The sequence below is a fragment of the Henckelia pumila genome, chromosome 1 (assembly GCF_033568475.1).
Source record: "Henckelia pumila isolate YLH828 chromosome 1, ASM3356847v2, whole genome shotgun sequence".
Lineage (NCBI taxonomy): Eukaryota > Viridiplantae > Streptophyta > Magnoliopsida > Lamiales > Gesneriaceae > Henckelia > Henckelia pumila.
The window spans coordinates 154280369-154305971 of record NC_133120.1 but is presented as its reverse complement, the minus strand read 5'-3'; the positions used below and the strand labels follow the sequence as shown (position 1 = coordinate 154305971).

General features: G+C 34.6%; 3 protein-coding genes across 6 annotated transcripts; 2 read left to right on the top strand and 1 right to left on the bottom strand.

The window, feature by feature from the left end:
• Positions 1-5698: 5698 nt before the first annotated feature.
• On the top strand, positions 5699-7051 carry LOC140876007 (protein ELC-like). The gene has a single exon (XM_073279845.1). The coding sequence runs from the start codon at positions 5866-5868 to the stop codon at positions 6859-6861; it is 996 nt and encodes a 331-aa protein (XP_073135946.1). The 5' UTR covers positions 5699-5865; the 3' UTR covers positions 6862-7051.
• Positions 7052-8144: 1093 nt separating this feature from the next.
• Positions 8145-11310, top strand: LOC140874757 (uncharacterized). Of its 4 annotated transcripts, none has more exons than XM_073278139.1 (7): positions 8145-8281; positions 9200-9290; positions 9494-9615; positions 9857-9986; positions 10081-10157; positions 10267-10498; positions 10621-11310. In XM_073278139.1, the coding sequence occupies exons 2-7, from the start codon at positions 9230-9232 to the stop codon at positions 10734-10736; spliced, it is 738 nt and encodes a 245-aa protein (XP_073134240.1). In that variant the 5' UTR covers positions 8145-8281; positions 9200-9229; the 3' UTR covers positions 10737-11310. The 4 variants fall into 4 exon arrangements, with proteins under 4 accessions (XP_073134240.1, XP_073134238.1, XP_073134237.1 ...); XM_073278137.1 differs by having other exon boundaries at positions 9158-9290; XM_073278136.1 differs by lacking the exon at positions 8145-8281 and adding an exon at positions 8891-9065 and having other exon boundaries at positions 9158-9290; positions 10306-10498.
• Positions 11311-13582: 2272 nt separating this feature from the next.
• Positions 13583-14700, bottom strand: LOC140893014 (auxin-induced protein 22D-like). Its single transcript, XM_073302093.1, has 3 exons — positions 14504-14700; positions 14210-14397; positions 13583-14092 (listed from the first exon to the last, which is right to left on the bottom strand). Exons 1-3 carry the CDS (start codon positions 14662-14664, stop codon positions 13935-13937), a joined length of 507 nt encoding a protein of 168 aa, XP_073158194.1. The 5' UTR covers positions 14665-14700; the 3' UTR covers positions 13583-13934.
• Positions 14701-25603: the final 10903 nt, after the last annotated feature.

The following is a 25603-nucleotide window of genomic DNA, read 5'->3' as shown; positions in this document are numbered from 1 at the left end:
CTGTAATCCGGCCGGTTAATCGCTGTACCTCCTTAATAGATGTTGGTGAAGGCATTTCCCGCAACAGCTTCACTTTTTCAGGGTTGACTTCTATCCCCCGTTCAGTGACCATGAACCCCAGAAACTTGCCACTTTTCACCCCAAACATACACTTGGCCGGGTTCAATTTGATCCCATATCGCCGAACTGTCGCAAAGGTTTCCTCCAAGTCGGGTAAGAAACTATCCCGGGTCCTGGACTTTACCAATATATCATCCACATATACCTTCACATTTCGACCCACCTATTCCCGGAACACTCTGTCCATCATCCGCTGATACGTAGCTCCTGCATTTTTCAAACCAAATGACATCACTACGTAGCAGAAAGTACCTCCCGAGGTGACAAAGCTGACTTTGTCTTCATCTTCCAGGGCTAAAGGAATTTGATGATAGCCCTGGTATGCATCCATGAAGCTCAGCAACTCACACTCGGATGTGGAGTCCACCAACTGGTCAATTCGGGGCAAAGGGTAGCAATCTTTGGGACAGGCTTTATTTAAATCCCGGAAATCCACACACATTCTCCACTTCCCCGTAGCCTTTGGTACTAGCACTACGTTGGACAACCAAGTAGGAAATTGTATTTCCTTGATGTGCCCGGCCCGCAGTAGCTCTTGAACCTGCTCCACTATCACCTTATCCTTCTCGGCCCCAAAATGCCTCTTCTTTTGTAAGAGAGGTTGGGAACCCGGACTGATGTTTAGTTTGTGTTCTGCCACCCGAGATGAAACTCCCACCAAATCACCCTGAGCCCAGGCGAACACATCCTTATTCTGAATGAGGCAGCCTCTCAATGCTTCAATCAACCATGCGTCTAAATCTCGAGCTATTTTAACAGACTTCCCTGTTTGCCCGGGCTCAATCTCTACCTCTTCATACTCGCTTTTAGATTCCTCCACAGAACAGACTTCTCTTCCCCCCAAGGCTCCTTCCTTTCCATTCTATTTTGCCCTCTTGTAGTCTATCTTCACTGTCTCGGCATAGCATTTTCGAGAGGAAGGCTGATCTCCTCGAACTTCTCCGACCTTATCTCCCACTGGGAATTTGATCTTTTGATGGTAAGATGAGGCTACGACTTTGAAAGAGTTCATAGCCGGCCTACCTAAGATGACATTATAGGAAGAAGGTGTTTCCACTAATGTGAATCTTGTCATGACCGTCCTCTTCTCATCTCCTGATCCCAAGGTGATAGGCAGCAACATTTCCCCTTGGGGTTGGACAGTGTGTCCGGCAAAACCATACAAGGCGGTTTTTACCGGGCTCAACTCATACCCCTGCAAATCCATCTGCTCGAATGCTTCTTGAAAAAGGACATTCACTGAGCTTCCCGAGTCAACGAACACCCTTCGAACATCATAATTGGCAATCCGAGCTTGTATAAGCAAGGCGTCATTATGGGGTAAGTTTACTCCCTCCAGGTCTTGGGGTCCAAATGTGATGATTGGCCCCGCACCCTGCCTTCCTTCCTCCACCCCTAAACTTTCCCTCCGACTCCAGGCCTTCCTAGCCCGGTTGGAATCTCCATCCGTAGATCCTCCCGATATCATGTTAATGATACCTTTGGCTGGCCGTCCCCAGATGTTTTGTCTTTTTTTGCATGATCCATTTCTTGTTTCCCTTTTTCCCGAGAGCTGGTGGCATCCCGGGGAGGAATCGACGTCTGTGACCCCCGAAACCAAGGCACGCTTCGGGGCTTTTTTGGGACCGGTCTACCATCTCTAACATAAGGCAGTTGGTGTCATTGCTGCAGAGTTCGGCACTCACTGGTGTCATGAGTGCACTCTTGATGAAGTGCACAGTACTTCCAGAGATTCTCCTTAGAAACAGGGGCCTGCGTGTCCACCCTTTCTTCACACATATGAACAGCCTTATCTCGGGTCCCTCGGTACGGAGCATACCGGGACAATCTCCCCATGGGATCATGGTTCTCTCTACTTCTTCCTTGTTCCCGGCCTCCCTCCCGCCGGGCCACCTCCTTTTTCTGCCTCTGAGCTTCCTCCATGTTAATGTATTTTTCAGCCCGAGCCAGCAAATCTTCGAAGGTCCGGGGTGCTTTTTTCACTAGTGATTTGAAAAATTTCCCTTCCCGAAGACCTTGAGTGAAAGCCGTGATCTTGGTCTCCTGGGCACAAGTCGGGACCTTCAAAGCAATTTTGTTAAACCTTTTGATATAGGTTCGTAAAGACTCCTCTCCTGACTGCTTTGCTTTAAAAAGGCTATAGGCAGTTTTTCTATACCTCTTGCTACTACCGAAGTGCTGCAAAAACACTTGCTTGAATTCTGCAAATGATTGAACACTCTGGGGCTCCAACTTCTCAAACCATCTTTGGGAAGAATCCACCAAAGTGGTTAGGAAGACTTTGCATTTGATCTTATCTCCATAGCAATGTAACATGGATACATTTTCAAACCGAGCCAGGTGCTCCTCTGGGTCTGTGTTCCCATCGTACTCCCGGATTTTAGCCGACTTGTAATTCAGTGGCAAGGGTTCCTCTATCACCTCCTGTGAAAAAGGGCAACCCGGAATTTTGATAGGGCAAGCCATTTGGGAACCCCCCTCCTCCAACTTCTGTACCTTCCTCCTGAGCTCATGCAACTCATCTGCCATGGACGGCTGTATTGAGTGCATCCAAGAGCTTTCTTCTTCTTCTCCTTCTTGAACCTGGGCAGTAGGGTTTGGATTACCCTGATTCCCTTCTTCCTCCACTGTTATGTCCTTTGATTGTGGCTGCTTTGCAGCTATCAACGACTTTCGTACCACATCTTGGACAAATGATTCTAACTGCTCCAAGGGAATGGTAATATTTCGTCCTGGCTGATGGTCTCCAGGTAATGTTTGATCATGAGAAGCCATATCTACGTCTATAGAACAAGCTTTCCCACAGACGGCGCCAATGATGATGGTTTGTAAAACCAGGGCCCGGGCTATCAGGATAGTGTTGTGGGCCTGACGTGGTGACCGGGCTAATGGAAGTAATATATGAGCTGCCCTTCCTTAATCAAGATGATCTGCACACCAAGGAAGGGAATAAAAAGCACGTTAGTGGGGCGCCGGAGGAGTTTTCGGCGGGGCCACTTCGATGCTTAAGTTAGACTTAGAAATAGAGTGGGTTTTTTTAGAGAAATGAGTATAGTGCTTTGGAAGTTTAGATGAACATACCTCTACAAATATCTGTGACCAGGTATTTAAAGGCCTTGGAGTGAGAGTGTCACTCCGCAATTCCAGGGTAGTGGCCACGATCTGGATCGTGGGTGCGGTAGTTGCCCATGTTTGCCTGTCACGTACGATGAACCCGGAAAGCTCGGGTTGATGATAATCGTGGGATCATGCCCCTAAAACACGGGCTTTATATAAGTCCTGCAGACCTGGTTTCCAGGGCTCCTGAGGCTACTGGACTGCCTTAATACGGCCCTACCACTCCGGGGCATTCGTGGCCCTGCTCCCCTGGCTTACCGGGGCATCAATTGTGTTATAACTCGTGATACACTTTGTTAAGCACGTGAAGCGGATAGCGTACATGTGTAAAGTGAATTACATTTACTATCGCCGACAGGCAGCTCGTATGATTCAGTTTCAGGTGTGATGGAAGATTCCCATTTTCCCTTTCTTGACTAATGCACGAATAAGCTTTTGTATGTCTGTACGAATGCTTTTACTTGTGTATTTTTTTTTAATAGGTAGGTTTCCGTTCTTTATATACTAAGATTTGATCAATTGATTATTTTAGTTTTATCTAATGTTGACTCAAGTATTATAAAAAAGTGTGATGCACAATTATATTATGCTTGTATGTTGATTCTTCATTCGTATATAATGAATCATGCATCATTTCATACACGAGCCGAACAGTGTCATAATGTAGATTAGTACATTAATCTTATTTTTACCAGAATTATTTTTAAATGATATAGATATTACACTTTTATTTTTTATTTTTATTTTTTTTAATTTAGACATTTCAAATTGAAGTTTAGTATCTCGATAATTTTTACAATCATGATATTACTCTTCTACTCTTCTTTGAATATATATGTTAAATTAATTTTAAAAAATATTGTATAAACACACAACGCGTGCACTGATATACTATATATAAAGTTTGATAAGTCCGACTGATCGAATTTTACTAAAAGAGTCATATCAGAAATGTAATATTTTTTTCCATAACAAAAATGTAATATATATAAAACCTGAGATTTTTAATTGGTTATATGAATTTTGTTAAATAAAATTCATTACTTTTTTTCTTAAAAAGATCGTGTTATCCATAAAGTAATTAAAAAAACAACAAAACAACCACAAATATTTTTATATAATTCTTCGTAGTTTTACATAAAAATCAGCCAAACTCAATATATATATATATATATATATATATATAATAAAGGTATATTGCACGTTACAATGACACTGGTGCTAAATAAAGATAATTTTTTTTTAAGGATATTTTGGGAAAAAAAATTATATCCATGAAGAGTGAATAATATTTTCTTCTATGATAGGATTACGAATTTTAGGAAATATGATATAATATAAAATAAAATAGAGTGATATAATTTCGGCTTAAAAATCACAAGGCCCATGTAAGATATTCACCATTGGGCCTCAGTGTCCAAAGAGATGTTTCTTTTTGTTGGTTTTTCTTTTTACAGAATTTTTTTTCCATGTCTAATCCCAACAATATTATTTTTGGGCTATATATAATATGGCCCTGGCATCCCTTCGCAGGGAGCTTCTATGGTTCTTCAGATGCGTACACTAACAGAGCCATTGATTCGGTTTATGATCCACACAACTTAGCAAGGAGCTTCTATGGTCCACCACGTGTACGTATATGGTGGAGCATAGCCGTTGATTAATTGTGTAACCGTCATATATCAAATCAATGATGGATATTACATCGGGTGAAGATAACATATACATTATTCTCTTAATAGTAATTTAATATATCGGGTGAAGATAACATAGACACTATTAGCATAACTCCTCACTCAAATCCAACCTCATCCATTTTGAGTAATTTAATAGACTATGCGGTTTTATGGATAAGCTAGAAAATATTTACACATATCACCATATATCATTTGCCCAAAATTATAATAAACATCTTACTCTTGCTACCAAACAAAGACCTCCACACGCATACAATATTCACATTCATAATAATTTTCAAAAAAAATAAAATCTTTTTTTAATGAAATAATATATTATATTATTAAAATTGTTGATGCGTAGCGTAGCTTGTCCGAACAAAATTATCGTGCTCACGTCTGTATGCCCATGTCAGCGTTGTCTTAATCAATGTCGCGTGATGCAAAATCCAACTACTAAGTCAAGTTCACTAATATTAAGTTATGGTAGAAGAAGTTGGAAGCTTCAATTCCTTATTTATTACAATTTATAACACAATTTTCCTACTTGTAAATTATCAAGTAATTTCTATAAAATAAAAAAAAATTGAAGTAAACAATCTTTACAAAAAGATCAAAACATCAAAGGGTCTTGATTTTTGAATCCCAAAACATAAGAGTTGATCCGAGAAAAATAAAATACAAGTCGTCCACAATATCCGATGAAATCGAAAACCGATTATATACTATTTCTGTAACAATTTTCATATTTAACTTCAATACCGACTTGAAATAAAATAGGAAATGTGTTTGATAAGGAATATATCAATCCCAAAGTCAAAGAAACACAATAAAAGACTTTATTTGGAACAAATCCAAATTGACCACAACTATTCAAAGTCTTTAAATAAGGATTCCCGAGTATATATCCAAATTATACCCCCCAAATTTTACAACTCCAATCACCTAAAAAATGTCCATTTCTTTCGACGACTCGATCCGATTCATAGAGGACGCCCTCTTTTGCACCAGCCCTCTTGCCTTGTCCTACTCCGACCCTGATCAGAAATGGATCATTAGGGAACATTTTATTTCCATATTTCAAGATTTCCCTTCTTTCAAGCCCTCTATAGGCACATTTACTCACAATGATGGCACCGAGGTAACTCTTCTCACTGCTAATGGTGAGTTGTGTGTCTCCAAAAATGCCCCTTTTGTGCCTTTAACCATTTGGATACATGAACTTTACCCTCAAATAGCCCCTATGGTGTATGTAGTAGATTCCGGAAATAGCATGCATCACATCTACCACGATCATCCGTTCGTCAAGTCTTCGGGTGCCACCACCTCCTCTTACCTCGAAAATTGGCTATTCCACAAGTGTAATCTCTCGGATTTGGTACGTAATTTGATCAAACTCTTCTCCTACAACCATCCGTTCTACTACTCCGGCGTCCCCAAATGCGATCATCCGTCCATGGTCTCGAAAACAGAGGCCATGGACCGGTTGACGTGCACAATTTTCTATGACATGGAGGCGATCATGGCCAAGAACGAGGAAGAGATCATGAGTTTATCCACCCTTCACTCCGAATTGGAGAGAAGGGGTGAGGCTATGGAGACGGGGATATCCGAACTCGAGCTCGAAAAGAAGTGTTTGTGTGATAGGACAAAGAAGTTGGATGATGGACGTGATAGGCTTTTGAATTGGTTACAATTTAATGACGAGAAGTATGTTGTGAATTGTGAAATCGACGATATATTTGAAGGTTTGGATAAAAAGTCGAGTCTTTTGATTGATTTGGGTGCGAATGACTTGGCCATTGAGGATTTGATGTATGTGTTGGATAAAGCGGTGGAACAAGGGGTGGTTGGTTTTGAAGTGTATATCAAGCAAGTGAGGATCTTGGCTAGGGAGCAATTTTTTTGTCGGGCAAAGGTTAATAAAATTCAGAGAGAAACAAATTAAGAATTAAGAAAATGCAAAAATTCATTTGAGATGGTATCACGGATCAATTTTGCAAGACGGATCTACTATTTGGGTAATCCATAAAAAAGTATTATTTTTATGTCAAAACGATTACTTCTTACTGTAAATATGGATATGGTTGACATGTTTCACGAATAAAAATCCGTGAGACCGTCTCACAAAAAAACTCATCCAGTAAGAAAAATACCCATTTTTTTACTTTTTGTGAATAAATTTTTTGTTTTGATGTGAGAAGAAATTTTTTTTCCATGGTTTTTTAGTTGATTTTATCGTCTTAAGAAATCATGATTTGGGTATTGCCATCATCTTTGTTCATATTCAAAACTCAAAAGTTTCACCTGTTTCATATATACAAGCCACCGTAGCACACGCGATGCATGTCCCGTAAATATATAATTTGGTAAAGATTTTAACTTGATAAAGTGTAGGTAGAAGAAATTTTAATTTGACAGTGAACAAAAAATGGAAGAGAAAGAAGGAGGTTAGAAGAAAAACCGAAGAGAAAGTGGAAGTAAATGAGATATGATAGATTTTTTTGGGGGTGTGGGGGGTATAATCGGAAAATTTAAAAAAATTGACCATGACACCAAAAGTAGTTTTTTTTAAGGTACGCACACTTAATAATATAGGAAAGATAGTAAATATATATATATATATATATATATAGAGTTTCTTTCAAGTGCCCACCTACCATGCCCATCAATGATGTGGCACTATTTTATTGGACCTACAGTTTATCACATCTTTATCACATCTAATAAAATAATGCCACATCATTGGTGGGTATGGTGGTGGGCATAGTAGGTGGGCACTTGAAAAAAACTATATATATATATATATATATATATATATATATATATATATATATATATAACTGAATCAAATAAATTGAACAAAGAAAATGTTTGAACAAAGAAAATGTTTGATAGATCTTACAAGCTCTATCGTACAAACACATCACATAAATTGTTTTTTTTTAAAACAAAATTTCAGAACTCATGGGAGAACACTATTATTTATATGTCTCTCATATGGTTGGGAAAAAATACCAAATTTTTGGTGCCACATTCACCATACCAAAATATATTGTGTGTATCAATATTAATGATATATTGAAAATTTTGGTACGATGTCGGTATGAATTTTTTAAATTTTTAATATTTTGAAGTTGCTTTTTTTTTTTGGGCTTCCTTTTAGATTTTATACTGGGCCTAAAGAACCACTCCATCGGCAAAAATAATCACCACTAGCCCAACAAGAAAGCCACCCACGATTAAACTATTCCAGTTTCATCTTCATCGTCGATTGGTCTCAACTATCGCGACAAGAAATCCCTATTGCCCAAAGCCTCACTTTTGAATCGAAGAAAATGGAGAATCGAAATCGATACTTGTGAGAGGTAAATCCCCTTTTTAATTTTCACTCTTGTTTTTTGCTCTCTCGTGTTTATTTGCAATGTTGAATACATAAATAATAACTGCTCGATTTACTTGAAATGAAGATTTTATGTTTCCACAACAAATTTTGATTCTGGTTATGGGCGCCACGATGCATATGTAATATGTGTTCTGTCATTTTTGTTTGGAGTTCCTTTCTCAATGCATTATCCTTTTTCGTCCTTTGTTAACATTTATGTTTTGAATATTGTTTTAGTACATATAAAACATCTAACCTGGGGTAGAAATGAGCTAGATATGTATCAGTGCTTGGTGATCCGTAAGTGCCTTGCAAGAGGAGGAAATTTTTTTGTTTTTTCGGTGGTACCATATCAAATTTTCGGTGTACCGAAATTTCGGTATTGGTACTATGTTTTCCGTTTTCGTTGAAAAACTCTGTATGTGGTACCGAACCAGCCGTTCTTATCCACACACTCACCAACGACGTGACGCATAGAGGAAGTGAAATTTGAAAGAATCTGGTATATTTGTGGTCTTCCCTTTCTTTCCGATCAATTTCTCCATTTTTGTTTGCGAGAGTTTCTTTTTAATACAATACTAGTAGGGTGGGTTGTGGAATCTAGTATTGTATTTGTTGTTTCTTTAAGGTGTTTGCGTAAAAGTCTACTTGTATTGGCGTAACAGTTCAAATTTTAAAAAAATGGGTTTGGATTTCTATGAGATTTCTTTTCGTTACGACTCCTGATCATTAAAATGCAAGAAATAAGAGCTTTGATTAATTATGTGGTTAGCTTAAGCATGTGTTCTTCTGATATTTACTTTCGGAAATCAAGTTTCTTACTACATTATTGTGAGTTGGAGCTCAATCACTATTACAGATCGGAACTCTTAAGGAGAAAGTTTGGTCATTTTCATTTCAGAAGAGAAATTGGAGAGCCAGTCTCTGGAAAATGCTTGGAATTTCTTATGGTGAGCTTTTTCTTATTGTGGGAGCTGCGGCTGCTCTTATTGGTAGGCTCTAACTCTTTCTTCTTAAGAGGGTGTTGTGTTCGATTATTGAGATTACTTTTAGCCTTGTTGTTTTTTTGTGGTACATTTCCATATTTTGATCGAGGCATATACGGAATCGTGGCCTTATATGCTACAATATTGTATGTGTTGGTATATATATTTTTATACTGTGTTAAAGCTAGGACAATTGTAATGGAAATTAGGGCCAAAGGATCTACCAATAATATCAAGAACAATGGGGAGATTGGCTGGGCGTGCGATTGGGTATGTTCAAGTGGCACGCGGTCAGTTTGAAAGTGTTATGCAGCAATCCCAAGCTCGCCAGGTCTGTCTTTCTCGCTCTTACACAATTTATGGGTTGTACTGGTCAACCAACATGTCTCTTCATCTATTACTTCCCAGTTCCAAATTCTAATGTTTTGTTTGGATGGATGCTACATTTGCGTACTAGCTGGTTTATGTGAGATTCATTTTTTGTTGTGCCTTTTACTTTTACAATATTGAATAGCAATGTGATTTGGGACTCTCTTAATTCTTGAGTATGATTATCTATTAAAATCTAACAGGTGCATAAAGAACTGCAAGATACGATGGCTCAATTAGAAGCTATACGGCATGAAATTCGCTCCATCTCTTTCATGAATCCTGGTCCATTGACAACGAGACTAGTCGACAATATTGCGAAGCCTAAATCTGGTAACGAGAACAGCATCTTTTTTCTGAATTTTTGTGGTTGTGTAGACCTCTTCTTTTTTGCATGATCTTGTAAAGTTATATTTCTGGAGCACAGCTGACATTGAACCTCCAAAAGCTCATGAAGAGGTTGCCGCAATAATTGAGACCACAGAAACCAGGGCCACGCCCAAGGTAATGTAGTAGTTGTGACTTGTGACGCTTGACGATTGTCGACTTCTCAATGATGTGAGAAAAAGAATAGCTATTAACTCTCCAAAGCCCTAATAATTCTTTCTAGCAGGCAGATGTTATTAGTGAACGACTTGCATGCTGCTTTAAGGATCATAGTTCAACCACTGCATCTCCAATTGACATTCATAGCCAAACAATGACTTATGAAAGGTTGGCCGACTCTTCGTCCTTGAGTGTAAAATCTATGGATGAAGTTCTTAATGAGTTAACCGATGAGTCTGGTCAGTTCACTGTTCTTCCCATTTCAGCTGAAAGTGCTGGATTGTTGCCAAAGCTGACAGGTGACTATCTCTACATTCTGATAGTCTTTGCTCTTTTTTATTAGTACTTTGCCTCCTTGATTATGTCAAAATTATTTGATTCTCTTGTTTCTTATGCTCATTCATTTATATACATGGCACAGAGCGAGACAACTTCAGGGGATCTGACCTATTATTGGAGGCTGTACTTGAAGAGGATGTAGCACGCAACGCCAAGGAATTTTTCGCACAGGCGCAAAAGCAGATGAAAAATGAATGAGATGCTAGCATTTTTCTTCTCTTTATTGAACCTTCCACAAGAAGAATGCTGACCAAATCGCTCTTTTTTCACTGGCATTGCAATGTTCAGAATTGGCATCTTTTACTAAGCTGGAGATCGTTCAAATCCCATGTGTTTTCAAGAGAAACCGTAAGTATAACTCCGAACCCTGCCCGGATCCACCATATCCATAGCTAAAGAGTTAAACCATGTCTCGAGCATGAACAGGAACGCGTGTTTTGATACAAAGTATTTTCACCCAGCCTGAATTCTGCACCATTTTCTTCGCGGTACAGTGTATTGAAATATAATCCCCACCTTACCATTCTTCTTATTGTCTTGATACTTTGCCGGTAGTTTCACAGGAGTTTGTGAAATGAAATAAGTATCAAGATTGAATTTCAGCTTCTTTTCCGACCACATCACTTTTCGATTTCACATCTACCAAATATAATATCGCGTTTAAGTAACTTTTTATCACTTCACAAGAATGTTCAATTATTTTCTTATATTATAACTCAAAATATAATGTTCTATTCGTCTCAAATATATAAATTTGTTTGTTTTTCCTACACATATTAACAAAATCATTGGAAAAACATATTTACGTACAAACTTCTTATTTTTTCTTCTTATATAATTCATTTAAAAAATGGTTGAATGGTTTTTCAAATTTTAGTTAATATTGATATATTAGTAAGAAAAGAAAAAAAAAATGCAACTAAATATAGAAATTGGATTATATATTTTTGGACTATGAAGTTTGTATAATTGGGCATGGGCCCACACAAATGCAACTAATATTATTTATTGGGCATGGGGCCCACACATGCCCAATGAAGAGCCAAGATTCATCGGGTGAAGAACACCCGGTGGAGCATAAAACATCCTTTGGAACGGAGATAGTATTCTTGAAAAGCCTGACATATAATATAGTAATGACAGGAAGACATAATAGGAGCTGTACAGAAAATTTAAAAGACTTAACCGCTTTTGAACGAGAAAGTAGAAGGGGCCACTGAGCTTATGAAAGTAATATTGGGGCTTATGTGCAATTTTTTCTTTCCAACATCCAAGTTCCAAGGCACTTCCCCGGGAAAGTCTATGCTACCCCAAGGGCACTGCCCTTGGGGTGGCGTGGTAATCCGTAATTGACATTGTCCAAGTTGGGGTAGCATAGATTTTCCTCTGCCTTGTGTTACTTGTCGTCTCATGTGCATCGACTATCTATCCAACAGTTTTTATGTTACATCGAACGTGTTACATTCGGTGTGATGCATAATGATAATTGGATCAATCCAACAGCGTTATTCGAATTTATATAGAGCTTCAATTTGTTTGATGATCATCCGATGTTGCTATAACCATTGGATGTGGGGTCCAAATTCCGATTCTCTTTCATCGTCATTCAATAATTTCATCATCTATTTGGAACTCTCTAGTTTCTGCTTTCACTTGAAATCGATGGTTCCACCTCTTTGCTTTTTGTAAAGCCATTGTAATATTGTTTACGCAAAGGTGTCATAATACTTGACCAGCACATGAAAATGATGGAAAAAAAGTACTCTTCATACCAATTCTAGATAGATTCAAATGGAGAAAGAAAATTCCAAGCTTATCTTGATATGATAGTGGTCTTTGTCTCAATGGTGGGTCATTTGCAATTTGCATATAGAGCCACCAAGTTTTGAGAAAATATACTTTATTATTATTTTTTAGTACAAATTGCATCGAATATCGAAATTACATCATATTGCAACATTAAAGAGTGAAATTTGCCCGCACAACCGACGGGACTTGAGCATGAACTCGAGACGTGCTTGTCTCGAGCTAAGAAAGTACCTAAATCTACCTAAATAAATTAAGAAATCTACTCGCAGTCAGCGAGAATCGAACTTGAGACCTCGTGGTCTCAGGGCCTCAGTCTTGACCACTAGGCCAAGACCTCATTGGCAAAATATACTTTATTATTATGCAATTTGGTGATGAAATTTTCTTTTCTTCTTTGAAAACCCTTTTAAACGAGAATTAGTTTATAACCTCTCTATGTATGTACACGTAATGAAGGACATCAGTGGCAAGTTAGTTGATTTTTAATTTTTTTATGGTGGTCGTTATTTTTCAATGTACATTGGAAATATTCTCTTTATTTCCTAATTTAATCAATAATAACATAATTATATTTAATTACTCATAATTCTAGTAACAAGAAATCACGTACACAATCTCTTTACAACATAATTGGTATTGGAATCGGGGATCCTTGATAGGGACGATGGAATGCGTGTGTTTTCCAAATTGTTGAGTTGTTTTCATTTAAAACGATAAATTAAGGTGTCGATCGAGTTTAGTGATCCATTTACTCATATTTATTCAAAATATGAAAACAATAATATTATATGGTAATATATATCATAAACAGCCAAAGCGCTGGCCTCTGGAAATCGGAATGATACATTAGCTAAAACACTAAAACTTCCAAGCTCATGTGAGACAATTTCATAGGCCGATTTCATGATACGAATCTTCTATTGATCATTCATAAAAAAATATTATTATTCTTTTTATGTCAAATATATTCTTTTACATTATTAATGTGGACACGGTTGACCCGTAACCGACCCGTCTCACAATGACGACCTAATACTCTATCTAAATGTGTAAAGTACTCCGCGGGCGTCTCTGGCCATCGATTGTTCACTTTGATTTACCGATTACCTGGATATATCGATTTCGGGTAGTATTATTTATGTAGCTAATTCTTGAATTTTGATTCTACTGTCAAAGACTCAACATACATATATCCAAAGAAAATAATTAACAATAAAATGAAATGACTCATTGGGAATAATATATCTCAAGTTCTGCCATTGATTCCAAGTTCCCGAATGACATGTTTTTTTCTACTAAAATATAATAAATACATCGTACGTAGTACCCTACTAGCTAGCTATATACATGCAGTTTGGGTTGCATATATGCCACAAATTAATTAAGCTAGCTAGCTTAAAAAGAAAGACTAGAGAACAAAACATAGCCATTTAATTCCCAGCAGCTAGCTGAATTTCATGGATGAAAAAGAAGCCTGTTTTTTGGAGTACTATGGTTTTTCATGCATGAAATCCATGATCATAAAAGTAGCTAGGTACTTAATTGTCACTATATAGTATACTATAATGAAAGTACTAGCTAGCTTAGCTAGTGGGCTGATCCCAAGCCTTTAGCCTCAGATGCCTTCATAATCCTCATCCTTTTGCAACAAGTAACAAACATTTCCCATGGAACATCCCCCACCAACATCCAGTCCCCATCCTTGTCTTCATATGTGGGAGCGAATTCAGATCCATTAATGTACCCTGAATTAAAAAAAAAAAAAAAAGGTTACCAAAATCATGAATAAAGAGTAAGATTTGAAGACCAATAATTAGGATGAATTGTTGATTTTGTGAGTATATATTATATATAGATTATACCTATAGTGCAGTTGAACATGGTCTCCAATGCGTTGAGGAGATGGAGGTAGTTGGTGTAAGCATGGAGATGGATCTTCCTGAGATATGGAGCCCCATCCATGCTCACCTTCACCAATGTAATCCCATGATCGGACTCCAGTTTCTTCTTCCGGTAGGATCCCACCGGCGGCCACCCCACAACTTGAGCCCTAAAGATGAACATCGATGATATTAATATCATGTTGAATGTAATAATTAATACCAGTTATATGTGATCGTTAAGGTTGTGATCTAGTACGTACTGGGCTTACTTACTTGGGAGATATTGGAGGTGTGAATATTTCTTGCTGTTTTTTATCCATTAATTCCGATGAAGATCTCTTCTTGGGTGGGTGGTTGTCGGATTCTTGGGATCCCGGCAGGCCCAGGCGGAGCTCCGTGGCTTGCAGATTGAGATGGCTACTACTGGCGGCCATTTTTTGTTTGAGTTGAGATGAATTTGAGTGGAAATGGCTTTTTTAATTTTATAGGAGTAGTTGAGATTATTATTTGCTTTTTTGGGTGGAGACAGTAATACGACTGTACGTGGGCACCGGACAGCAGGGATTATGGTCCCCACGCGCTATCCTCTCTGCGCAGGGTGTTAAAAAGGCTAGTATTTATTTATAAAATAATCCAGATTGATATTTTTACCCCGATATCTGAATTTATTTAAAAATAATAATGATATATTAGCTTCTTGTATTTTTTAATACTGATCATATACGTTTTTATGTTTTAAAATTTTGAGCAAACAAACCCCTGTTCATACGTGTTTTCAGGGGTATGTGTGCTCAAAACTTGAACAACACAAGGATTTAAGAGTTATAGGGGGGTTTTCAGCAATCCTTTCACAGGGATAGTACATGCAATTATCCCGTTAATTTTGTGAGATGAATCTCACAGAAATAAAAAAAAAATTATACCAAATTAGTATTCAATTTAATTTTTGGATGAATAAAAGTATGAATTTTACTTGAGAATTATTGTATCAAAAAACTTTTATAAAACAGTCTCACGAGTTAATTTTGTGAGACGAATCTTCGACCATAATCAATTAACGAAAAAATAAATTTTTCATGTCAAAATTATTACTTTTCGATGGTTGCTGCATATATGGATCGGATCGATCGATAACATCTCATAGAATACATACCCTTATTATATATATATATATATAGGAAAGGAATTGCTTTTATTTCTATGTTGGTGTAGATGTCTTAAATTATAATATAAAATTATATATTGGTTTTTTTTTTTAATGGGCCGGATATATTGGATTTTTGGACATACATATTATTATGTTGGATTAAGTTTGTTCACTTAATATTATGTTTGTTAGTTTGGGAAATGGTTTGTTATAACTGAATATATGATATTAGTGTCAGATAAAATATATGTCATCAACTATTTAATATCGTGTTTCATTTTCCCTTTTGCTAAATTTTTTTCACGATAATAAGACTTGATTGAGAAAATATATTTTAAAGATAAAGAATAAGTTAATTTATATTTTCCAATCCTGATATAGATACAAACTATTTAATTTTTTTAAAAAAAATAAAATATATGATGAATGATTTGGTAAAGGCATGTTATCCTTGTGGGGACACAAGAGATATGGATGTTGGTACAATCAGTGACAAATCCCACGACTCCTTACATGCAATCAGGGAACCACACCAACGGTGGGGATCACTTCTTCTGCTGTTGGTAAAACTAATTAATAACCATTGGATCATCCATAAGAAAAATATTATATAAGTCAACTTTTTGGGCATTTAACATAATTATGGGGACCAAAAGTAATATTTAAAATTTAGATTTAGTTATTTTTTAATTGAGAAACGTTTTTTACATTATATTTTTTAATTACTATTAGAAATTTTTTAATATTTATGTGGACGGATGAGTTCTTGGGGTGTTGGTAAAATTAATTATAGCCACTGGATCATCCATTTGAAATATCATATTACTAAAATAAAATAAAAATTAAAAATTTAAGTCAACTATTTATGCATTGGATGAAATTACGGCGACGAAAAGTGATACTTAAAAAAGTAGGGTTAAGTATTTCATGTGATTTTTTAAAAAAAAAATTAAGAACTTATTCAACATTATATGGTTTATAATAATCATAAAAATCTTGAAAGATGTCCTACTTATTGAATAAACATAGTTAAATTTTAAATATAATCAATATTGGAAATTTTTTTTTTGAGTTGGATAAAAAATTTTGTTATAATTGAGCTTCAAACATGAATCGATGCAATAAGATAACAGACGGATCAGAAATAGAAGTTTTTATTGCTCTTTTTACGACAAAAATAGTAGTTGTCATCAAAGGATTAGTGTTATTTATGTTTCAAACAAATGTTAATAACACTTTAATTTATTTATTTTAAATTATCAAGATTATCCTATGAATGATTTCTCCTATATAAAATTCATTTCATCTTTTATAAACTCCTAGAAATTTCTTTTGAATATTAATTGCTTAGTGATTTTATCTTTACAAATTTAATCATATTCTTAATTATATAGACTCGTAATAATAATTGTGAAATTGCATATTGGTTTCATTCTTTAATTAATATATGGCTTTATATCCTTCTCAAATCCTTATTAGGGGAGCCCCTATGATGGTTTAATCACATCAATCGATGGAGTCAATTTAAGTCAATAACGTATGTAGCCTTTTATTTTTATAAATTTGTCACAAAATTTAACAATATGGGTCACTTTATTTTTCAATATTATAAGTAATATAAATATTACCAAAAAAATTGTAACATTTTTCATATTATCTTTAGAAAAATATAATACCATGAGTCCATGATTGTAATTTGTAAAATACAAAGCATGAGAATTGAGATTGACCGATCCATATGCTTCAACAAATTATTTAATAAATATTTTTCTAATATAAATCTAATTATCTAAAAATTTATTTAATTGCATAATTTAATTAAATATAAAAAACTGAATGGCGTAATTTTTTGGGAAAAAAATAGGAAATTGAAAATTATTTTAAATCTCCCTTTGGATGAGGGGCAAATAGGACCATCAGCCCATGTGTGGTGGGCCCAGAGCTCGTCGGTAGATGGGCTTCACAAAGCACATGTAGGTATTGATTGATGGGCCCTGTTCTGTATGGGAGTTAGGTGCGGTGCATTGTACACGTGACATGTTATAAAAATTGAAATTTAATCTTATATTAAATAAAAAAATTCTGATAAAAAAATAAAATTATTTGAATTTGTTCTTAATATTAATTTTTTTTACTTGAACATTTTTGGGCCTTTGGCTTCAATTAATGAAATTTTTTAATTTTCTTATGAAATACTAATAAAATTTTAGTCTCCAACCATTTATGATCAAATAAACAAAATAACTTGGGTTCAAAGTATATTTACGTGTGTAAATTAAGTTATTGCTCAATTCAATCATTTGTGATTTGTGAACCAACTAATTCATAACTCAAATGTTTGTCGATATAGTATATTATGAAAACGATGATCGTGTTTGTCTAGAAAGTGAGACATTTAGGCTTCGTTTGGTTTCAAAAGCCAAATTAGAAAAATACTTTTTTAATAAATAAAAAAAAGTGCTTTTTTGGTTGACAAAGTGTTTGTGTGGCCATTTAAGTGCTTAAAAAAACATTTTTTAAGTCAAAACTAGAGCTTTTTCAAAAGTTAAAAATTTTAGCTTAAAAAAGAACTTTTTTAAAAAAATATCTATCAAATTCAAACGGGCACTTAATCATAATGTTTCATGTTGGATGTCGATTAAGATTTTGCGGTGTTCATGTTTATATCACTATCCAAAATAATAGCTTTTTAACAATCTCACTTTCAATAATGTTCTCAATAATCAAACACGTGATCTCATCTCTAATATCAATTCAATTATATAAACAATATAACTCTAATACTTTAAACTATATAACATCTCAAATATCATGTTTCGATCGTTCTCTCAACATTTGTAAGTTGAAATATCACCAAAGCATAGGAAAAAGAGGTCTTGTTTAAAAAAAAAATGTGCACATGCACCTTTGGTTTAATATAATATTCTATACGCAATCAACTTCCCAAACTTTTAAAATTAATTTCCTAAATAGAACCAACCCGTGAGGTTCTATATGTGCCAAAAACAAATTTCCCCCATCATATATCCATATAAAAAAATAAAAAAAAAACAAAAAAAAAAAAAAAAAAAAACAACTAAAAATGGCTGAAAGTACAATGCAAGTGGCATTGGATAAAAATAAACTAAATGTCACATTAAGCATGCTGGCATCCTAACAAAAAGGTCCACTTCTTAAATTGATCGTATTATGATGTTTTTTTTATTTTAAAAAAAAAATTGAATTTTGTAATACATTGGCGCTACACGTTTCAATATATTTTGGTCGTTGTCGAATGAAATGTTTATCGCTGGATGTATTTTTCGGTATAATTAGTTGTAATGATCTTTTCAATCTTTTAAACTTTAGGGCTACGGCAGAGCCACCCATAATGACTAATCTACTTGGACGAGAATTTTAAACGCTGAAATTCTTTACTTTTTTAATTGAGTTACACGCACAAATATTAAAATTTCCAAAATTAATGTTATAAAAATAAAAATAAAAATTTGAGTCACCTGAGCTTTATGTGCGACTCTGGCACTCCGCCTCTTATTCAAACAGTTTAAACGTCCCGTTTTAATCAATATATGTGGGGTCCACTAAAAAATAATTAACACCACATTTATTGATAAATATACACCGTTAGATCTATGTCAATGCAGTGTCTGTATAGGTAGGATCTAACTTACCGCCTATGCCTTCATATTTCAAAACTAATTGGTTTATACCACATCCATTCCACATCCTCAAGCACATTAAATAATTTAATGTGAAAAAAATTTATTATTCTTTAATATTGGATTTTATATATATATTTTGCTAGATGCTATGCATGAATTGATAGGTTCAAAGAATAAAGCCAATCGTGTTGACTGTTGTGTACGTGCAAGACATTAACGGTGATGTCGATATGTGGGCCACCACACGTGGACATAGGTATGGGCTTTCGTTTTTGGGCCCAACTGTGGCCCATTCCATAAAATAGAGGCCCTACTTTCATTCCTTACTGTCAGTTTGGGCCACACCACCATCGTGGGCTTTGTACACCCACTCATTTATTTTTATGTTTATTATTTTCTTTCGATTTTTTTTTTTTTAATGAATTTTCTTTTGAGTTTTGGTCGGACATTTTCGCACAATAATTCGATGATACGTCTTCGCAATTCGCATAATATAACTAGTGTGTTGTAAAGAGCGCGGGTTAAGATAGAATTGTTACAATTTTTTTCTTTGTTTTTTTTTTAAATTCATTTTTTTTGCGATTAAGAGACAAAAATTATGTTTCACACAATTTACGATTTTGAAACTTATGTTTTGGATAACTCGAAAATTTAAATATTTATTCTTAAAAGTTAACCTATTAATCAAGTTAATACAAGTAAAATAATAATAATAACTCAAAACACATTTTCATGATTAATTTTGTTATAAACCTACATAAGTTTGTAAAATTTGAAACTTGGTTGTAACGTTTATGTTTCGTCAGACTTTGTACTTGTTAAACCTTATATAAGAATGTGTGTAAATTCAAGAAAATATTAGAACTGTTGTGAAAAAGTAAAAAATTATGGTAAAAAGTACAAAACTCAAAATATATCAAACTCTACACTTTATAATATTTTTCTCTCAACTCAATTGTTTTTTTCATCACAAATGAAGACCTATTTATAGATCCACATTTGAGATTAGTCCAAAAATAAATACATCATCATCTACATTATCACACACTAATTTTCCACATTTTACAACTCAATATTCAATATTCAACATAATATTAATAATAATAATATTTTTCAACACTCCCCCTTGTGATGATGATCGTGATATGATGACTGTCTTCATTACGTATTTTATACTGCCTCGTTAAAAACCTTACTAGGAAAAACCCAGTGGGATAAAAACCATAGTAAGGGAAAAAGAGTGCAGCCACGTAAACTCCCCCTCATGTTAACATTAGTGATTCTTCACATATTCCGAAGATTGCGCATCACAATGTTGTATATATGCTTTTTGAATATCGTCGTGGGAAGTGACTTTGTGAAGAAATCTGATGAGTTCTCACTTGATTGAATATAACAGATATCAATATCTTTATTCTTCTCAAGCTCAGTGTAGGCAAAGAACTTTGGGGGTATATGTTTTGTTCTGTCACTTTTGATGTATCCTTCTTTCATTTGAGCAATACATGCAGCATTGTCTTCATACAACGTCACAGGCTTCTTGTCTACTGATAATCCACAAGAAGTTTGGATATGTTGTGCCATTGATTTTAGCCAAACACATTCACGGCTTGCTTCATGTAGCGCAATAATCTCAGCGTGATTTGATGAAGTTGTTACGAGTGTTTGTTTCTGTGAACGCCAAGAAATTGCGGTGCCTCCACGAGTAAATACATATCCGGTTTGAGAACGTGTCTTATGTGGATCAGATAAATATCCAGCATCAGCATAACCAATGATACTTTGATTGGTGTCTTTTGAGTACAAAAGTCCCAAATCTGTTGTTCCTCGTAGATAAAGAAATATATGTTTAATTCCGTTCCAGTGCCTCTTTGTTGGATATGAACTGAATCTTGCCAATAAATTTACAGCAAAAGATATATCAGGTCTAGTGCAATTTGCAAGATACATAAGGACACCAATGACACTTAGATATGGTACTTCTGGACCAAGAATAACTTCATCATCTCCACATGAACGGAATGGATCCTTTTCTATGTTTAATGATCTTACAACCATTGGAGTACTTAATGGATTTGATTTATCCATATTAAAACGTTTAAGGATCTTTTCTGTATAATTTGCCTGGTGAACAAAAATTCCACATTCTTTTTGTTCGATTTGCAAATTCAGACAATACTTGGTTTTTCCAAGATCCTTCATTTCGAATTCTTCCTTCAAGTATATCATAACTTCTTGAATTTCTTTATTCGTTCCAATGATGTTTAAATCATCAACATATACAGCAATAATTACACATCCGGATGTTGTTTTCTTGATGAAAACACAAGGGCATATTGGATCATTTACATATCCCTTTTTCATCAAGTGCTCACTTAGCCGATTATACCACATTCGGCCAGATTGCTTTAACCCATATAATGATCTTTGCAATTTTACAGAATAAAATTCTCTGGGTTTTGAACTTTGTGCTTCAGGCATCTTAAATCCTTCAGGGATTTTCATGTATATATCACTATCAAGTAATCCGTATAAGTAAGCTGTAACAACATCCATAAGACACATTTCCAAATTTTCAGACACTGCCAAACTAATCAAATATCGAAACGTAATTGCATCCATAACAGGAGAATACGTTTCTTCATAATCAATTCCAGGCATTTGAGAAAAACCTTGTGCAACAAGTCTAGCTTTATATCTGACTATTTTATTTTTTTCATTTCGCTTTTGAATAAAAACTCATTTGTATCCAACAGGTTTTACACCTTTAGGTGTGAGGACTATAGGTCCAAAAACATTGCGTTTATTCAGCGAATCCAATTCAACCTGAATGGCATCTTTCCATTTGACCCAATCATGACGAGTTTTACATTCACCAAAAGATTTTGGTTCATGATCCTCATTTTCATTTACGATGTCACAAGCCACATTATAAGAAAATATCTCATCAATATCTTCTATGTCTTTTCGGTTCCATATTTTTCCAGTATTAATATAATTGATAGAGATTTCACGATTCTCGTCAGTTTGTGGTTCTGACAGAATATTTTCATCATCAGGTGATTCTTCTGGAACACCATTTTTTATTTTATGATCGTCGTGTTTCTCTATGCCTTTTCTTTTCCGAGGATTTTTATTCTTGGAACCGACTGGTCTTCCACGCTTCAAGCGTTTTATGACATCATGAGTGTCTTCAATTTGTTTCTTTGGAATTCAATTCGAGCAGGGGCATTTACAGCATGTATATATGATTTTGTTACCCCTTTTGTGTCTGCAAATGCATCTGGAATTTGATTTGCAATTCTTTGCATGTGCACAATTTGCTGTACATCTTTCTCACATTATTTGGTCCTTGGATCCAAATGTAACAATGATGGTACATACCATGTGATTTCTTTTTCGATGTGTTTCTTTTCTCTCCCTAACACTGGGAAGATTTCTTCATTAAAATGACAATCAGCAAAGCGTGCTGTAAACACATCGCCTGTCTAAGGCTCAAGATATCGAATGATTGATGGACTATCATAACCGATATAAATACCGATTTTTTTTGTGGACCCATTTTTTATCGTTGAGGTGGTGCAATAGGCACATACACCATACATCCAAAAATTCTCAGATGAGAGATATTTGGTTCTTTACCAAATGCAAGTTGCAATGGGGAGAATTTATGATATACACTTGGTCTGATGCGAATTAATGCCGCAGCATGTAAAATTGCATGTCCCCATATAGAAATAAGGAGTTTTGTTTTCATAATCATTTGTCTAGCAATCAGTTGTAGACGTTTAATCAATGATTCAGCTAATCCATTTTGCGTATGAACATGAGCTACAGGATGTTCAACAGTGATTTCCATTGAAATACAATAATCATTGAAAGTCTGGGATGTAAATTCTCCAGCATTATCAAGTCTTATTTTTTTGATTGTATAATCGGGAAATTGATTTCGTACTTTTATTATTTGAGCCATCAATCTTACAAATGCCACATTCCTAGTTGACAATAAGCATACATATGATCATCTACTAGAGGCATCGATCAATATCATAAAGTATCGAAATGGTCCACATGGTGGATGAATTGGCCCACAAATATCACCCTGAATACGTTCAAGAAATATGGGTGATTCAGTTTGGATTTTAGCTGGCGATGGTCTTATAATAAGTTTTCCAAGAGAACATGCTTTATATTGAAAAAGATCTTCTGGTCTTTCAATGGATGACCATGCGTATTTTCAATAATTCTTCGCATCATTATTGAACCAGGATGTCCCAATCGATCATGCCAATTTGTTAATATTGAAGAACTATTAATCACCATATTTGATTCGATTGGCCTTATATGTGTATAATGCAATCCAGTAGGAAGCATTGATAATTTTTCAACCACATATTTCTTTCCTGATTTATATGTGGTAAGACACATATATTTCTGATTTTCATCAGTTATCGTCTCAGTATCATACCCATGAGAGTATATGTCATTAAAACTCAACAAATTTCTTTTCGATTGTGGTGAATATAAGACATCATTTATCAAAAATTTTGTACCATTAGGTAACAAAAAATGTGCTTTTTCACAACCTTCAATCAAGTCTACAAGACCTGATATGGTATTCACCATTATTTTTGTTGGTTTTATTTCCAAGAAATATCTTTCATCTCGCAGAATAGTGTGTGTTGTACCACTATCTGGTATGCAAATTTTCATGATATTATTTCCATGTTTGCTCATAGCATTTTCCATATCAAACTTCACAAAAAATATAATAAAGAAAAATCAAGGATAATATATATATGCAAAATATATCATGTTTCATAAGAATGCATGAAAAATATAGCATGTTACATTCTAGTCCCACCAATATATTAATCAATGTTCTCGAAATCATTTGAAAAAATCGGCAGCATTGAAATAAGTTGAACCACTTAAATGGTTACTGATTTCAACAAAATTGGTATCTTTTTCTTTCTCCTTTATCGATACTTTAAAGAGCTTACATAAGTGCTCAGGGGTACATGACCAATTTCTTGGAGTGCCACATTTATAATAAGCACTCTCATATCTTTTTGAATGATTTTTATTTTTACTCATATTTTCATGCTGCCCTTTTGGGTGGTTCGTGACGTTCTTTTGAGATTAGTTATTGAAGTAACTATCTCGATTATTTTCATATCCACGGCCGTAACCACGACTGCGATCATTTTTATATCCACGTTCATGACCACATCCACTTCCTCGACCACGACCAAAATCTTGTTTATGCCTTTGATTTTGGTTTTCATTTTTCATTACGACATTTGCTTCAGGAAATGTCGTTGATCCAGTGGGTCGGGATTGATGATTTCTTATTAACAATTCGTTGTTCTTTTCTAGTGATATCGAGAGCAACGAATTTAAGTTTTGCCAAATTTGACATGATGGTACTAGAAAAACAACAATGCATTTTATTAGTTAATTTCCATTAATATGACAATACAAAATAATGGATAAACGACGAGTACAAGTATGTTTAAAAATAGATAAAATGTGTGCGGTGAAAAATCGCTGGTGAGTACAAGACTCGTGAGCATGATGATCATAGCCGTTATGAAAAATAGCCTTATAAATGCCATCATCTTCATCTTCGAAAAATCGAGAAAATATTTTGAGAGAAAGAATAAATTTTGGTGTGATTGAAAATGAGTTTGAGTGAACATATTTATAGGCAAAAAACTAGCCGTTTTGTGACCGTTGGGGGTAAGGAAAAAATTGAGTATGTGTTGAATATTTGTGATAATGATGCAATGCATATAATGATAATCATAATTAAATAATTATGTATATCATATCACATTATTATAAGATTGGTGTCGTAGACAATCTTTTATATAATATTGTGAAATTATACCAATATAGTTAGTATAAAGTCAGGTATAGTATATCATATCACATTATTATAAGATCGGTGTCGTAGACAACCTTTTATATAATAACATGAGATTATACGAATATGGTTAGTATATAAATACACAATAATTTATATCATATCACGTTATTATAAGGTCAGTGTCATAGACAACCTTTTATATAATAACATGAAATTATATATTGATACAGTTAATATATATACATAATAAATATATATCATGTTATTGTTTAAAAACCTTAGAGGCTTTTATACTTGTCGTATCTCTTATCGGGAGTGTGGGATGTCGTCTTAACATCCTCCCAGGATTTATAACAAGTTTTGAAAAAAAACTTATTTTTTTCATAACATGATATTATATATTAATATATACACAATAAAAATATATAAACAGTAAAATTAAAATTCTTACTTGTTGAATATTTTTGACTTCTTCTTGTATTTTGGAGCGTCGAAAAATATAGAGAACCTTCGAGCGATCGTGCTGATAACGTGTTGTGAAAAAGTAAAAATTTATGGTAAAAAGTAAAAACTCCAAAACTCAAAATATATCAAACTCTACACTTTATAATATTTTTCTCTCAACTCAATTGTTTTTTTCATCACAAATGAAGACCTATTTATAGATCCACATTTGAGATTAGTCCAAAAAT